Source organism: Nannobrachium achirus (assembly GCF_963921795.1).
Source record: "Nannobrachium achirus genome assembly, chromosome: 16".
Lineage (NCBI taxonomy): Eukaryota > Metazoa > Chordata > Actinopteri > Myctophiformes > Myctophidae > Nannobrachium > Nannobrachium achirus.
In genome coordinates this window covers 56,283,902-56,302,132 of record NC_137823.1, presented here as the reverse complement: position 1 = coordinate 56,302,132, position 18,231 = coordinate 56,283,902, and the positions used below count along the sequence as shown (strand labels likewise).

General features: G+C 42.0%; 1 protein-coding gene across 1 annotated transcript in view; it reads left to right on the top strand.

The window, feature by feature from the left end:
* The window catches only part of LOC308301150 (vesicular inhibitory amino acid transporter-like), a gene marked incomplete at both ends in the record, with an annotated part of 30,965 nt that extends 23,795 nt beyond the window's left edge, over positions 1-7,170 (top strand). The window contains 3 exons of the mRNA XM_080745042.1: positions 1,534-1,771; positions 3,131-3,293; positions 6,851-7,170. Of these exons, the coding sequence (XP_080601168.1) occupies positions 1,534-1,771; positions 3,131-3,293; positions 6,851-7,170 (721 nt within the window). The remainder of the gene's footprint in view (positions 1-1,533; positions 1,772-3,130; positions 3,294-6,850) is intronic.
* Positions 7,171-18,231: the final 11,061 nt, after the last annotated feature.

The following is an 18,231-nucleotide window of genomic DNA, read 5'->3' as shown; positions in this document are numbered from 1 at the left end:
AGAGATATTACGCTTTGAGCTTCATGCAATAGCCTACCTCTTGTCGACCAGTAGTGGTCCTACCCAACGGCATGATCTATATGTCTCAATAGAAGAGCAGGGAGAAACCTCCAAACACTGCAGTTGTGTTGTTTTTCTTAGTTTATTTAGTTTACTTAAGCTACAGTTAATAAATGAATGATATGATATGTCGTTATGCCGGCCTGTGACTATGAGCCACTTTTAATAGAACTGATTTACTTAATAACATTATGAAATTGGTTTTCCAAATGTTTGTATATTTCATTTTTTAGCTTCATTAGGATTTATATCATTTTGTCGTATTTCATAACATTTTATTACAACTTGTTCTCTCCTTCCAACGCTTTATAACCTTTTTATTGGTTCACATTCTTACCTCTGTTCTTCTTACATGGAGGAGATTATTTTGCCTCTTGTTTTATGAAAGGCTGAAGGTTGATCTTGGCAGTAACTCAGATTGGCCGTAAAATAATGTCTTTACCCCTTTATGTCTTCTCTTCAGAGGTGGAAGAAGTACTCGCAGCTTTTTACTTAGACAAACGTATCAATACCACAATCTAGAAATATTCTGTTACAAGTACAAGTCTAGAATTCAAAATGTAATTAAAAGTACAAAACAAAAGTATTGGCATTACCAAAAGAAAAGTACACATTATACAGAATGTCCCATTTCAAGTTTTCAAATATATAAAAATCTTTTGAAAATAGCAGTTCTTCAATATTTTCAAATGGCCAATTGTATAAGGGCTGAAGTGTTTTGTAGTAATGAACAAAATGCACAATTAACAAGTAACTTGTAACTAAAGTTTTCAAATAATTGTGTGGAGAAAAAGTACAAGATTTGACCCCCCCACCCTGACAAGCACTATAAGTTGAGGCATTTCATTTTGTATAACACGGTTCTATTGTGAAAATAGCAGATCTACATGATCACAACGCCTCGCATTGCAAGGCGTTTTGAGCATCACCACCAGTATAGATCTGCTATTTTCACAATTTATGCCTCTAATAATACGTGACAATTTGGCAACATTTTAATTTGTCATTTTTAGAGATATTAAAAACTCCTTAAATTGTCACTTTAGAAATGTGCATAAACCCTTTATACGCTTAAACATTATGTTGGAAAGTTTTAACTGTTGAGAGATAAAACAATGTTGCACATTAAGTTAATCATCTGGGGACCCCCCAAAATAATTTGGGGACCCCCAACCCACAGGTTGAGAACCACTGCTTTACGTACGCGCGTGCGCGCGTGCGTGCGTGCGTGCGTGCGTGCGTGCTGTGATAAGAGAAGGATATCAAATGGAACCCAACCACCTTAAAAAACATTGTATATATATATCACTGCTCTGCCTGCACGTTACCGTGATGCATGAAAACTGTTTTCACCTGTACATATTTTGTTCTGATTGTATTGTATTGTGTACACTTCTGCTTTGGCAATGTAAACGTATGTTTTCTCATGCCAATAAAGCCCTTTGAATTGAATTGAATTGTGTTCCGTGGCAGTGTGCTGGTGATGCTGTACTGTGTGAGTCAGGCGGGTCGCTGGTCCTTGTCCAGTCTGTCCGTGTCCGTGGACCCGGAGGACTTCCTGGTGTCCGTGGGGGTCATCATCTTCTCCTACACCTCGCAGATCTTCCTGCCGCCTCTGGAGGGCAGTATGGAGCACAGGGGCCAGTTCACCGGCATGCTGCAGTGGACCCACGCCTTCGCCTGTGTCATGAAGACCTCCTTCGCTCTTCTGGTTAGCCACACTTTTTTTTTGCTACGTTTAGGCTCAGTGGTTCTCAAACTTTTTCCACGTACAATGACCTGTGGTTCAAATGTTGACCACGTTTTGAAAATAGGCTGGGTTGTGTGCTATTGGCTATTGTCAATGCACTGTATATAGAGCAGTGTTTCTCAAACTTTAAAATTTCAAGGTCTCCCCTTAACTCTGGCAGTCTACAAATGGAACCAAATGGACCCGTTAGGGTTCACTTGGTTCCATTTGTACACTGCCAGAGTTACTGACTTGTAAGTGTCAATTTAGACACCCCCCCCCTAAAGGAACCCACCGAGTCCCTGGAATCCACGTTAGAAAACCACTGATATAGAGTGTTGGGTTAAGCTGACCCCCTGTTGGTCTCCAGACCACACTTTTGAGAACCACTGACAGACATTATTGAGATTAGAGGCATTATCAATCATACAGTGAGTAGTTTGGTTGCTTCTTTCCAACATAGTTACAGTATGTGTGTTTGTTTATCACAGTCAGATATGTCATGACTTTGACTTGGAAAAACTTGCTAAAAAATAGCAAAATTATCAGATCTACAAGCTCAAAACGCGTTGATTTGAGCTTGTGGAATATGGAGATAGACCGTTTAGGATGCTAATCTAAATGGTCATATAAGGATATGTACTACAGATGAAGTTGGAGTCTGCAGACTCACCTCTCCAGATTCCACCCAAGCCCATAGCACTTACCATAGTACTCGCCTACCCCCAATGACCATACACGAAAGCTAGATATCATTTTTTAGGTTTTTGTTTAAAGCTTTTTTTACTTAGTTGCTCTACGTCTACCTACGTTATTTTTGTCTAGATTGATATTTCTATGCATTTGATGTATTGATGTTGATGTATTGATGTACTATATTACCTTCCTTATTGTATCGATGTTTTACCTTGCTTATTGTATTGATGTATTACCTTGCTTATTGTCTCTGGATTAAGAGCGTCTGCTAAATGCCTAAATTGTAAATTGTAAGTTAACACAAAAATAGTTACAGAAGTACATTATATGCTGACACAGAGAGTCGAGTAGAAGTCGCAGTCCATGGGGGAAGTCAGCTGTTAGATTTGACAGTTGCAGTCAAATCTAAATGAGTACTTTGGTGAGAGATTTGCTTTGGACTTTTACGAGGTTGAATATAAGTAAAATAAATACTCATTTGACAGACTGTAACTGCTAAGGTTACAGATAGATTGGAGGGACAAGACAAATGGATGACCAGCCAGGTGAACTAATGAACTAACAACACACATACATGTGGGACCGGCTGATTAAGGGGTGGTTAATGGGCTGTTTGGCCTGATTGATGTGTTCCTCCTCGTCCAGGCTGTGTTGACCTGGGGACAGGGGACTGGTGAGGTCATCACAGACAACCTGCCCTCTGACCTGCGACCCCTGGTCAACCTCTGTCTGTTGGCCAAGGCCCTGCTGTCCTTCCCCCTGCCCTTCTACTCTGCCGCCCAGATACTGACCGCCTGTCTGCTCACAGGTAACACACTACACCAGTGATGGGTCGTTCATGAGTGATTCGTTCATAAGAATCGAATCATTAGAAGACTCGTGAATGATTCGCTCAAATCCCTGAAATGGTTCGTTCACACTTTCGTTCACACCCCCGCCCCCTCCACCTAATAGCCCCCGGCACACAGGACGGGAGGACGGGCTGTACACGCAACTTAATAAAAATTGTGTTTTTCACAGGACAGTCGCTCTATGAACGGTGAACGTGAACGAACCGTTTGAACGGATCATTACCGTGAACGTGAAGGAAATGATTCGTTCACTGAAATGAACAAGATTGCCCATCACTATACACACCAGTGCTTCTCCAATATGGGAACCCATCGGCCAAAAAAGTGGGATTTCATGTCCCACGTATTTTTTTAATCAGTTCTTGAAAGACATTTTCATGTCAAAGAACCCCAAATATAAATGTTTTTGGTAAATAATAAATATATATACCGCATTATTTTTCAGACTGGAAAATCTGAAAATATTTGATGCCATTTTATGACCCCCATAAGTGAAAATGTGTGTTTCTGATACAGGTATAAAAGAGTTGGCTGAAATTATTTCCTGCAAGCTACCCGACCATTGCAGTCACATTTTAAATAAGAAGAGTAAAACATTTCCAAATCTCTAAATAAGTATCAAATATACATTAAGTGTGTGATGTTCCTGAGCCTCTTGGATAAATACAATATATATCAAATAGCAGCAGATATAAAATATGCATAAATTGTATTGGAATGGGAGTGTGAGTGCTTGCTTTGGCAATGTAAACGTATGTTTTCTCATGCCAATAAAGCTCCTTTGAATTGAATTGAGTGCTGTATGCATAAAGTGTACCCATGTTCAATGCAAGACTGAATTGATAATAGGGCTCAAAGGATAGACAGACGGATGGATAATTACAGTACTGTAGACAGTATTGTAAATATTTGTCTATTCTTTGTGTATTGTTGCATGGATTTTCTTGTGTCTACATTTTTAATTATTACTGTTGAGGCCTTCCTGAATGAATGGAAGCGATGTCTCTACTGCGCTGTCGCCTCAGCCAGGCAGGGACGTGCTGGCCATTGGGAAAAAAAATTAAATAAAATGTCGGCCTTCGTTTCATTTTGGGGGCTGGGCGGCCACAAAGTAAATCGTCACTGTCGGGCAGAAACCTTGTATCTCCAAGTTTCAAATGTGTATATTTTTTTTGCAAAGCAAAGCCCTGCTTCATCATACAAGGCCGTCGCACAAAAGTAGTGAAAACAGCAGATCTACAAGCACACAACGCCTCGCACCGTGGTGTGCTTGTATCGGCTGTTTTCACTAGTTTAAATCGTTTTTATATTGATAAATACAAAACAAACGGTTTTGGACATACAAGGTTTCCACCCGACAACAACGAAATACAACTCATGTAATTGGCCCACTGGCTTGTCACTTGTCATGATCTGAAATGGCAAATCTTTGAGTGGCAGCAGCGCTATAGAGAGAGATCTCTCTCTATAGCGCGCAATGAGGGCCTCTCCAACTCTTTTTCCCAGGCTGAATCAGGGGCCCAGCACGTCCCTGCAGCCAGGGTTTATTATTCTGTCTGGTGAAAACTAGTGAAAACAGCTGATCTACAAGCACACAACGCCTTGCGGTGCGAGGTGTTGTGTGCTTGTAGATCGGCTGTTTTCACTAGTTTAAATCATTTTTAAAATGATAAATACAAAACAAACGGTTTTGGACATACAAGGTTTCCACCGGACAACGACGAAATATAACTCAAATATAGCTCAATTGGCCCACTGGCTTGTCACTTGTCATGATCTGAAATGGCAAATCTTTGAGTAGCAGCAGCGCTATAGAGAGAGATCTCTCTCTATAGCGCGCAATGAGGGCCTCTGCAACTCTTTTTCCCGGGCTGAATCAGGGGCCCAGCATGTCCCTGAGCCAGGGTTTATTATTCATTCTGCCACCGTGTCTTTGACTTGAGACAAAGCAACTTTATGGGCTACAGTAACTGCTTGTCGTCTAAAATAAATATTGGAGCACTGACAGTGAGTTGCGACCCATTTTCTTTTTTCTACAGTAACTGCAGCTCATAAAGATGAATAAAACATAAACAACACTTGAAGACAAGTAGATCACTAGTAAAGCCTAGTGCATACCTGGTTATGAAAGTATGAATAAAGCACTAGTGGTCGGCCTATGCAAACTCATAATAGACAGCCTATTTTCAGTGCATGAGACCGGCATGTACAGTGACTACTAACTATCCATCCATCTTTAAGCGCTTATCCGGAATCGGGTCGCGGGGGTAACAGTTCCAACTGGGATTTCCAGAGTTCCCTATCCTGAGCAACTTCCTCCACTCCTTCCGGGAGTATACCGAGGCGTTCCCAGGCCAGTGTGGAGATGTAATCCTTCCACCTGGTCTTTGGTCTGCCACGAGGTCTCCTCCCAGTGAGACGTGCATCGAGGACCTTCCTAGGAAGGCGCTCGGGAGGCATCAGTACTAGATGCCCGAACCACCTAAGCTGACTCCTTTTCTACTCCAAGTCTCTCTCGGGTGATTGAACTTCTCCACCCTATCTCTAAGGGAGATACCAGCCACCTGTCTGAGGAAACCCATTTCGGCCGCTATTACAAAAAGATTTTTATACAAAAAATAATAGACTCATGTGTGTCTTGGGATCCACATACAGTGGAACGGTATGGCTCCATTATCTATTTATGGAATATGACTCCAAAAGTTTGAAACAAAGGTGAAAGAAAACTAGTTACTGCTTGCAGTGTGCACTGTGGTGCACAAGACATTTATTTGGTGCTGATTGGTTCAGCGGTTTACCAGATTATCTCCGGACACACACACACACGCGCCACGCTGCAAAAACAGTCCTGCAAACCTACAATGGATCTATTGCAGTGATTCTCAGGGTTCCCTGAGAGGGTTCCAAATGTACCCTTACAGGTCTGTTTCTCTGACAGTTACAGTATGAGGGTCCTTAAAATTTACCAATTTAGATCTGAAGACAACAGATCAACAGATCAAAAACACTGTGACATATACCTATATTTATTTATATGTCATAGTGTTTTTGAGATTCAGTGAGATTGAGACCAGGAGCGCTCGTTTTTGGGCGCGAGGTGGAGCAAGCAGTGCCTCCTCGCAGTGGCGAAACTAGCCCCCGGCGTGCCCCGATGCAAGATCTTCACCAAGTGCCCCTCAACAACAACAACAAAACACATGTTTTATTTTGAAATGGTAGCAGCCTACTACAGGAAATAGAAGCAGCAGTGTCACACTCTCTGTCTGTATACATTGTTATTAGATTTTTTTTTCTCCTCCGACCTGCGTGTCAGCGTGTGCTCCTGAACGCCATGGGCCCCAATGCGCATGCGTCGGCTGCATCGCGCTAGTTTCGCCCCTGAGGTTTATGCCCGCCGATATATAACAACATACATTTTTTATGTTTTGAAGTAGGTTAGGATTTAAAAGGCTTGTTTAGAATCAGCCTTAGGTCTACTATAAATAGGAAGTCGTATCTCCACTCTGTCCGACAGCTCCCAGCGTGCCATCCCACCCCGCACACGTAGGAGGAGCTGTGTCCTACGCTGGCCTGGTGCTGCGCGGTGCCCTGCTGACGTCGTCCTTCCTGCTGGCGCTGCTGGTCCCGCGGTTCTCCCTGCTCATGGGCCTGACGGGCAGCGTGACGGGGGCGGCCCTGACGCTCATCCTGCCCTGTCTGTTCCACCTGCAGCTGAGGTGGAGCCACCTCAGCCCCAAGGACAGAGCCGTGGACCTGGCCATACTGAGCCTCGGGGTGAGCTGCAGCCTGTCCGGCCTCGTGTGCTCCGTCAAGAGACTGCTGGAGGGACTGTAGGGGCAGGGGGGTGAACCGATGGATCATTTGTGAAAAAATCATTAATCACTTTTTTATTTAGTAAAAGTATCAATGCTTCAATGTAGAAATACTCCGGAAGTCAGCTGGGTAAAAGTACTCATAATGCAGAATGCTTGTAGATGTGAAGATCTACAAGCTCACGATGCGTCGCATCGCAACGCATTGTGAGCTTGAAGATTGACTATTTTCCAATAGCCGAAATGTGTATATATATATAACTACTACTACTAGTAAGACACCCAAGGGTGGAATGCGACCTCAGGGTGACATGCAACCTCGCCCTAAAGGGCGAGGTCGCGCCAATTCTTGACAATCTGGCCAACCACAGCGTTTCTCTGACGATTCTAGTTGTCATTCTGGGGGGAGTTTGTTCATGTTTTTGTGAGGGTATCAACCCTAGGAGCTCAGCACACTCACAGAATCATGGCACACTCACAGAATCAATGTTATGCCCATACATGGAGTTCCCTGACTATGTTATGTCAAAACATGCCCATATGTGGACATTACCAAATATGGGCATTTCCAGATATGTCCTTAATATTGATAACATTGGGACAGGGATCTCCATATATGGGCATGAAACATATGTTAATTAGTAAAGCCAAGCTTAGGTTTGATGCCTTGGGATTTCTATATTTGGACATAAGTGTGTACCCAATAGGTCATCATCTGGAAAGGTAGGGTGTAAATCAGAGTAAAGCAGGCTTTTGAGCTAGTTAGGGTCAGAGATTGATGACATCAGAAATCCCCATATATGGGCATAAAGGGATTTTGCTTTTGGGAATGCCCATCTATGGCATTTTTATTTTATTTTATCCTTTATTAATAAAAATACATGTATGTATCCATATACATATGGAGTTCAATATTGATGTTTTTGGAGAAGGTATGTTGTAAATGTATGCTACTTAGTAAGGGGCCTCGGGTTAGATACTCTTTGTATGGCCTCTGGAGGTCCTTGGCGTCGGTTAGTAGTATGCCCAGCACATAAGATGTGGGACGTCACAAAGCCTGCGGCCATGTATCATTTTCCATCAGGCCTGTTGGTTTTCACGCTCCAGTGCGGCGTTCATGCGCTGCAAGTCAATGGCAGACTTGGCAGTCAGACAGACAGCCATTGACTCCGGCCTAACAATGGCTACTTTCTTAGACGGTAGTCCCATATGACATGATGGACTGGACTATCTCCATATATAGTGTTATCCACATTTCGTGTAGCTGCCCTGTACAGGAAGTGATGTCACAACTCGCTGACATCACACTGACATCACAGAGGCTTCGGAAGGACGGTCACGAGGCTTCGGACACTCAAGCGACACGATTCTTCAGAGTATATGCGACCTTCGGTCGCAATAATTAAAATGTCTGTCCGCCGTCTTTCCGCATGCTGACATCACTGATACTAAACAGTGTCAATTTGGAGATGACATCACAGACTGGCCTGGACACGGAAAACACCATATATGGGCATAAAAGAGAGCCAAACAGACAGAGATGAGAGATCTCCCTGTAATCTATGGGCATGAAAGGGACACAGACAGACAGACTGATACAACGGGTATTGCACAACTGGACGTCAATGGTGACTATTAGGCCCAACGGGTTCTCCAACATTACTTCTGAGACTCATTCAGTCCGTATACTGTGCACACCACCGGGCACAGGACTAGTACTGTATATACTATGTCAAATTATAAGGCTGATGTAAAATGTTACTGAAGTACTGTACTTGAGTAAATTAACTTACTTTACACCAGTAGTTCTCAGCCTTTTCAGGCCGCCACCCCCAAAATAATCATATTTTAACTGGGGACCCCCTCCTCCCCCACCCTGACGAGCACTAAGAGTTGAGGCATTACATTTTGTATAACACGGTTCTATTGTGAAAATAGCAGATCTACATGCTCACAACGCCTTGCGTTGCGAGGCGTTGTGAGCATGTAGATCGGCTATTTTCACAATTTCTGCCTCTAATATTTGACAATTTGGTCAATGTTTAATTTGTCATTTTAGAGGTATTAAAAAGTCCTTAAATTGTCACTTTAGAAATGCCCAGATACCCTCTATACACTTAGGCTTTATGTTAAGTGGTTTACTGTTGAGTGAGAAAACAATGTTGCACATTAAGTTAATCATCTGGGGACCCCCCAAAATAATTTGGGGGTCCCGACCCACAGGTTGAGAACCACTACTATACACCACTGCCGATGGATGGATGGATGTCTAGATTGACGGATGGATGGATGGATGGATAGATGGATGAACTGTTGGACGCAGGGTTGGATGTGCTGGTGGATGGATGGGGCCATGGCTCTGATATCTCATTCAATCATATCTCTGGTAGGGGACGTGTTTTACCTCTGCTTCTTCTGGTCACATGGAATTAAATACAGTACACACATTTACATACATTCCCTTTTGTTTACATCGCAATTTAACTGTTTTTTAACAATTTTAACAATTTAACAGTTTAATTAAAGATGTGTGTGTGCCACTTTAACCCTGGCTTCCCTGTTTTGGGCCCACTGTCAGAAACTGTGAAGATTAAAATGAAAGAATATACAGTATACACTTTCAAAAACAGCTAAAATAGCAGCTCCATGAGCAAGTTGTGAGCTTCTGGATTGCCTATTTTAGTTGTTTGTCATATGAAGAAGTATATACTGTAGGGGCATAAGTTGTTAATTACATGTCCCCCTCTGTCCCCCCTGTACCTTGGAAGGATGGATTGATGGACAGACAGACAGACGGGTGTTCGGACAGCCATGGAAGACCCAATGGATGGACACATGAGGAAGTGAATTGATCAACAAGGTAAACTGATCAGTGGATTGCGCAGGAGACCCGGGTTCAAATCCCGATTCACCAGTCGTCATGGAGACACAATAGAGAGCGATAGGCTGCTCTACGAGGCAAGACGTTTCCTCGTTAGAGAGAGGCTGATGTTACAGGAAATGTGATTTTGTCGGGTAGAAACCTCATATGTCCAAAACCATTACTTTTCAGCATTCACCACCTGCTGCTGAGGTGGAGCCGTCTCACCTCCGACCATAGCAGATCTACAAGCTTGTAGATCTGCTATTTTTGTGACCAAGTAGGCAGTGGTTCTCAACCTTTTCAGGCGGCGACCCCCAAAATAATCATATTTTAAAAGGGGACCCCCCCCCCCCCACCCTGACGAGCACTAAGAGTTGAGGCATTACATTTGTATAAAATGCTTCTATTGTGAAAATAGCAGATCTACATGCTCACAACGCCTCCAGGCGTTGTGAGCTTGGCTATTTTCACAATTTCTGTCTCTAATATTTGACAGTTTGGCCATTGTTTAATTTGTCATTTTAGAGGTATTAAAAATTCCTTAAATTGACACTTTAGAAATGTGCAGATAGTACTCTATACACTTTAAGGCCCATTCCCACTGGGCCAGATAACAGATATCTGGAGATATTTCTCCAGATATTTTTCCATGCAAAGTGGATGGTAGATACAGATTAAAAAAAAGTCTACCACAGATATTTGCCACAGATACTTTTATCTGTGGCAAATATTTTTTTTATCTGTATCTACCATCCACTTTGCATGGAAAAATATCTGGAGAAATATCTCCAGATATCTGTTATCTGGCCCAGTGGGAATGGGCCTTAAGCCTCATGTTGGTTTGTTTACTGTTGAGTGAGAAAGCAACGTTGCACATTAAGTTAATCATCTGGGGACCCCCCCCCCCAAAATAATTTGGGGGCCCCCTGGGGTCCCGGCCCACAGGTTGAGAACCACTGAAGTAGGGCATTTATGAAAAAACATTAAAAGTACAATATATGGAGATAAGAGGTTTCTGCCCATCAGTGCTGATTTGTTTTTTGAGTTTGCATTAAAGAGCGAATCCACAGACTGTATTCCAGTGATGTGACGCTTGATTGGGAAGCCGAGGGCTTAGATTTACAGAGCGTCGCATGCACTCCCGTTTCATTACAGTAACCAATGTTATGTTTAGTTTAAAAAAAGAGGGGGAAAAAAGGCACAGATTGTCCTCCTGTTGCTGTTTAGTGGTGCTTATGCGTAGTACTACAATTTCTCAGTAGTCTTGTTTTTGTTCGACAAAAGCAATTACTCTTCGGTTCCTTTTGTCGCTTAAATGTTTGTGGTTTTGCCTCGCTGCCGTGTTCCCACAAAGGGAAGAGAGAGGAGTAGATCTGTACGTCATTTAATCCCTGAAAACCTGGAACATGTCCGCAGCGCGTTAGATTTAAACCACTTTAACCATTATTTTATGCTTTAACTATTGAAAAATAGCAGATATACAAGCTTGTAGATCTGCTATTTTTGAAAAATCGTGAAAATGATCTGACCCGATCTTTGACCCAACCTCTAAATCCTTCCTCTAAATCAGTGGTTCTCAAACTTTTTCATGTCAAGGACCCCCAAAATTACATTCATTTGGCCGCAGACCCTCATCTCAAAATATTTTGTTCCAGGGACCCCCCCCCCAGAAGCAGAGATTTGAGTTACAAAAGTTTGCTTTGAAAAATATATATTGAAAAATGTGAACACATTTTCATGATTTTTCAAAAATAGCAGATCTACAAGCTCGCAGTGGCAGTGCGGCACTTGGTACCGCGCTTCTATTGTTAAAGCATTCAATTTTTCTAGGCCTAAATGGCCTAATTTGTCATGTTCTGCTAAAATCCTGTGTCGGGCAGGAAAAGTGTGTGTGTGTGTGTGTGTGTGTGTGTGTGTGTGTGTGTGTGTGTGTGTGTGTGTGTGTGTGTGTGTGTGTGTGTGGGGGCGGGGGGGGGGGGGTCAAATGAGTTGAATAAGGTCAAATGAAATAGAAAGAGATTGAGAAGAGGACAAATTGTATTTGTGCCGTCGTCTTTATTAGTATCCTAGTTTAACCGTGGAGGATGTCACAAGCATTCATTGGAACATTTTATTGTGACTGGGCACAACACACACACATATAAACAGTACTGTTCAAACTGACACACAAATACACAACCCCATGCCCTCTGACACACGCAACACAAACGCATATACACATCCTGTACACATACACACAATATACATCCTAGGAAACACACACGCGCACACACACACGCACACGCACGCACACACACACACACACACACACACACACACACACACACACACACACACACTACAATGCCCTCATAAAACTTTGCCATGAAAAAGAAAAGATAAAAAACATTTTAATTATTTCCCAGCACAGAACACAACAATCCTTTTCCAAAAAGCTAATCACAAAGTTTGCAATCACATTAGACATTTATTTCTACAGTCTTAATAATAAGCATGACGTGATCATTTACAATAAGAGAGGTGGGGGGGGGGAGAAGAGAATGTGAAGGAGAGACAGAGCATGCACAGAAAAAAAGTATTAATTGTATACTCAACAATTGTTTGAAACAGTGGTTTTCATAACAAGGTCCATTATCTATTCGGCATTTGAGCCACGGACAGCCTCTCAGACGGACCAAAACTAGAAATATAATATATATAACACAATTCCATTGATGTGATACCAATAGGAGAGATTGTTATTTCTTCTATTGGAAATGTTGATCAAAATGACAAAATTATACATTGTCTAATTGTGTAGACTTCTTATGGATTAAGTAATGCAGATGTTTAACAATAATTTAACTCTTGAGACAAAATGAAACCAAATGGAGCCGTAAGTTACATTTTACACTCTCGAGCCCCCTCAAGGACCACTGGTGGTCCCCGGACCACTGGTTGAGAACCACTGGTTTAAATCATTATGGAAATAGCCTCTGATAAATAAGAAATACAAATAAAAGAAAGATAGAACCTTTACTAAAATATAAAAGAAGATGGAATCCGGAGGTGATGCGGTAGTCGTTCCTTGCAGCTTTATTCAGAGAAGCATCAAAACATAGTCCAGGAATGGCAAGTATAGAATCAAGTAGAAAAGGAAACAAGGTCCTAAAAGCACTGACCTCGCCTCACGGCGGCCAGGCTCAACTGAGTTTTCACATCAAGAATAAAGTGACCTTAAATACAGTTTCAATACACAAAGTCATGGCCTACAGACAGACAGATGGCTCAAACAGGAGGTAAGACATTGATCAAAGGACAACAATAGATCAAAGAAGTTTAGGCAAAGATACTGTAGGTGTGAACTCCTTGAGGGACAGCAGATAGGCTACAATCAACATAAGACAGACAGATATAACACCTCAATTGGGAGACAGTGCCACAGCTGCATGTCTACTGTAGCGTAGCCTGAGTCAGACTGATTAATTTAATATCCGGAATATAGTTTCACAGTTCATATTAATATAAATCAAAATACATACATTTGTTTAAACAGAAACCTATTTATCAGCCTCTATAGGCTCACCACGTGTCGCTTAGTGATGCATTGTGCGCTTGTAGTCGATACCTGTAGACGATGCTTGTAGATCTAGTTCCGCTACTTTTGAACATGTTTGAAAACGATTATGCAAGAATAATTGCGATTATGGGATTATGTCGTCACTGTCGGCTGGAAACCTCATATGTCTTCTTAAATCAGGATTCAAATTTAAAAATCACAAAAGCAGTTTCCCAATTTACGGGAAAAACAGGAAAAGTTCTGGAGATTACAGGTTTCTGCCCGATAGCAAGCATGTACGGTACTAATTGTGATCAGGCCTACAGTACATGTCCCCAGACATTTCAGTAGGCAGCTTGTCTGTGGATATTATGTGACACCGGTGCTGCTTCGGGGGCTAATTGAGGTGGAATATTCTCCCTTGTTAGATGGTGAGAGACATCTTTAATTAAAGAGTAGGAGTGATTTTCTTTACACTGACAAAGTTCACACAGTATATAGACCTTTTTCCAGAGCGCTGCCGTGTAGCCGCGCACACACACACGTACGCACGCACGCACACGCACGCACGCACACGCACACGCACACACACACACACACACACACACACACACACACACACACACACACACACACAGGTGCCGCTTGACACCAGTGGTGGAAAAAATACTCAAATTTTGTACTTAAAGGAGTGGCGACACCGGCCGAAAATTAACATTATGATACAGTAGGTCACGTGGTGTTTCTTCAAACAGTCTGAAAGGGAGGCGGGGCCGTATCAGTTAGTAGTGAATGTATACTTCGTCCGTCGTGCGGTGCCGCGCAATGTATACTTCGTCCGTCGTGCGGTGCCGCGCACAACGTGCTGGCTTTGTTGTTAGCGTGTAGCCCGGCTAACGCTGCACCGCACGGCTATTTGCGAGCATAGATGTTTGCAAGAGCTATTACACACACACACACACACACACACACACACACACGCGCTAAAGCACACACACACAGGCTACACACACACACAGAGTGTATGAGCCACGGAGCACGGACCTCAGTCCGGCCGGTGAGACAGCAGGACATGGCTTGCTCCGGTCGGTCTACTCTGGTGCTCCAGTCAGGTTAGGGAAAGAGACAGCAGGGTATGGCCGACAAAACCGTCTCATAGACGGGGAGAAGCGTGTTGACCCTCGTACACCTTTTTTGACACCTTTTTTGAAGAAGACTTTTTTCTCGGTCTAACCATTGATTTTTATAGCGAATGCTATATAATTTTTACCCCTAGAACTGATAGTTTTAAAGTTGGTTTAGAAAGTCGGAAACACACCTCGGTCAGCTTTTTTTGGGGCAGTTTCAAAAGATAATGATATGGATACTCGACTCCGCGAGTCTCCGCCCCTCCCCCCATATTAGCCCAATCAAATTAATGTATTGCCGTTACTGTACAGAAAGTACTACTTTCAGTACAGTAACTACAATAAATTAATTTGATTGGGTAATTTAACATGGGGGTACATGACATCATTAAAAAAATTGGCTAATTTGATAGCCATAATTAGCTGTTTTGGCCGTGTCACGCCCCCTTTAAGTATCAATACTACACTGTAGATGTACTCCTTTATAAGTACCAAAAGTAAAATTACAAAATGTTTGAAAATAGCAGATCTACAAGCTCACAACGCATCGCCATGCGATGCGTTGTGAGCTTTTAGATTGGCTATTTTCAAATAGCCACGGTATAAAATATGGCTAAAGTGGTTTGATTATGTTTTATAATATTGTAATTTATATCTGCAAAGTAACTAAAGTAACTAAAGTTTTCAAATAATTGTAGTGGAGTAAAAGTACAATATTTGGATCTGAGATCTGTGGAGTAGAAGTAAAAGTATTGGAAATTGGAAATACTCAAGTAAAGTACAGATGCCTCAAAATTGTACTTAAGTACAGTACTCAAGTAAATGTACTTAGTTACTTTACACCACTGGCCGCTTGACACCACAGTTCTGGTTGCCGCTCTGAGAAATCGATCTATAGCTCAAGTTCAGAGGTCTGCACAGCCAGCTTGTGCACACACACACACACACGCATGCATGCACTCACGCACACGCACACGCGCACGTGCACACACACACACCCCTCCCTCCCTCCGGCATGAAATCCTGTCAGTGGTATCAGCAGTTTTGTTTCTGATGAGCATTGTAACGCCGTATATGCTTAAACTGTGCTATACTTTTGATATTTCATTATATTTGTGTGCTTTAGACGAATGAATGGGACTCAGCGATTGATTTTGCCACCTCCTTGCCTTGGCAGCGTGTAGAATGCATGCGTCATGCCAGTTAAACACTCACTGAAATGAACTTAGAGAGATGACATGGAGAACAGGCCGAAAGACTGAGAGGCACGCGTGCTCGCGCGTGAGCTAGGGAGATGGGACGATAAGCGATATTATCGTATATCGTGATAAAAAACACTCATCGTATCGTGGAGATTAATTTATCGTGATATCATTCTCCGTCATGCACTGGGATCAATTCACCTTTTATTTGCTGAGCTGCATATCCGGTAACACTTAAACCCAAAAAGGTACTTAATAATAATACTTAATAATAATTATAACTTAATATACGTACTTGATAAAGTATTATTATTTTTTTTTCAAATGTCTTTGCCAAAAAATAGCCGATCTACAAGCTCACAACGCATCGCAATGCGACGCGTTGTGAGCTTGTAGATCGGCTATTTTTTGGCAAATGTTCCGCCCAACGATAATGGATTTTGATTATCGCGATAATATCGTAAATCGCGATTTATTTTGTCACAATAATCGTGATATGAAACTTTCATATCGTCCCATCCCTAGTGTGCGCACACGCACACACACCACACACACACACACACACACACACACACACACACACACACACACACACACACCTACACACACACACACACACACACACACACACACACACACAGTCATTGTTATAGCCCTGGCCATTTCGTGTGCAGTGAAAAGGCTTTAAAATCACTGCAAAAAATATTGCGTTGGCGGCACTGTTAATTCTGATGATGAAAACACCATAAACCCCATCAATAATCACGTTTTGCCCGACTAATTCTCAATTAAAACTAGACACCGTGAACTTTGCTGTAAATGGCAGAGACGGTCGGGAGAGATGATTTTGCATTTTTTTGCGCGCTAAAAATATGACAAGGTAAAAATTTATCGGGAGGCTAGGACATTCAGTCTACTGGAGCTGCCACAGTTCACTGGACTTCATATAGATGCTTTACATGTTGATGTGATTGCTGTTGAAAACTATCAACCACGTGAAGCCTATTCTATTCCTGCGTCCCTATTCTGGGCATGTTCTAATAGATGAACATGCAGTGGAAATAGACCAACATTTGGTGAAAATATCTACAATCTTGTAGATTGGCTATTTCTCCAATTCGTGACACGGTTGGGTGACCGATTATAAGAAAAGGGCTGAAGTGGTTAATTGATTAATTAAATCTTTGATTATGCGGCCTCTCAACTTTTCTCTCGGCAAAGGCAAAGGTCGTCTGGATCGGGAATCAAACCGGCGACGCCTCCAGGCATCCCTGCCATTGTGGCAATGCCTAAGTGGTATACGCCTGAACCAGTAGGCCAGCAGGCACACCGTGAAAACAAATTCTGAGAACCGAAAACCTTTGTAGGTTTATCAATGATTCATCCATTTGTAAACTCAGAGAGAGTAAAAATGTATTCACATTTGAACACTCCTTGCCACGGATCAGCGACGGCCCCAGAGAATTGTGACTGAGGGGGCTATTGGTCTACTTGCCAGCCCATAGAGCCCCATTGTGAACCCGGACATGTTGAGTACACCAATGTTTTATGTTAGAAATGTTGAGTATGGGTCCCCAGCATTTAGAAACTGCCGGATGCTAACTTGCATATGTTGAGCAATTTTCACAATTTGCATAACTAGCTTTAATTACCATAGTCACCTATAATAATGGAAAATATGTCAAAAACCGATTGGCCGATTTGAACAATATTGGAGTGGTTTCGGGGGTTATTGAGGATGCTGAATCCATTTCTGACATTTTCTAAATTCAAAATGGCCGTTTTAAACCGGAAATGGCCATATACCAACTTATATTGGGATGATTTTGATACTTTTTTGTTGATTTTCCAAATGATGATGTGACTATTTTTGATAGGCTATTGTGCTATTGTGGAAGTCATTATTCTAATAATTAGTGCGGATTGTCTATATTTTGCTTTTGAAATGCAGATAATGTATAAGCATATAAATAACCACATTTATAATTTAATTCATTATCAAAATCAACAAAAAAGTATCAAAATCATCCCAATTTAAGTTGGTATATGGCCATTTCCGGTTTAAAACGGCCATTTTGAATTTAGAAAATGTCAGAAATGGATTCAGCATCCTCAATAACCCCCGAAACCACTCTAATATTGTTTGAATCGGCCAATCAGTTTTTGACATATTTTCCATTATTATAGGTGACTATGCTAATTAAAGCTAATTATGCAAATTATGAAAATTGCTCAACATATGCAAGTTAGCATCCGGCAGTTTCTACATGCTGGGGACCCATACTCATACATTTCTAACATAAAACCTTGGTGTACTCAATATGCCAGGGTTCACATTCTGGCAAGTTGACTG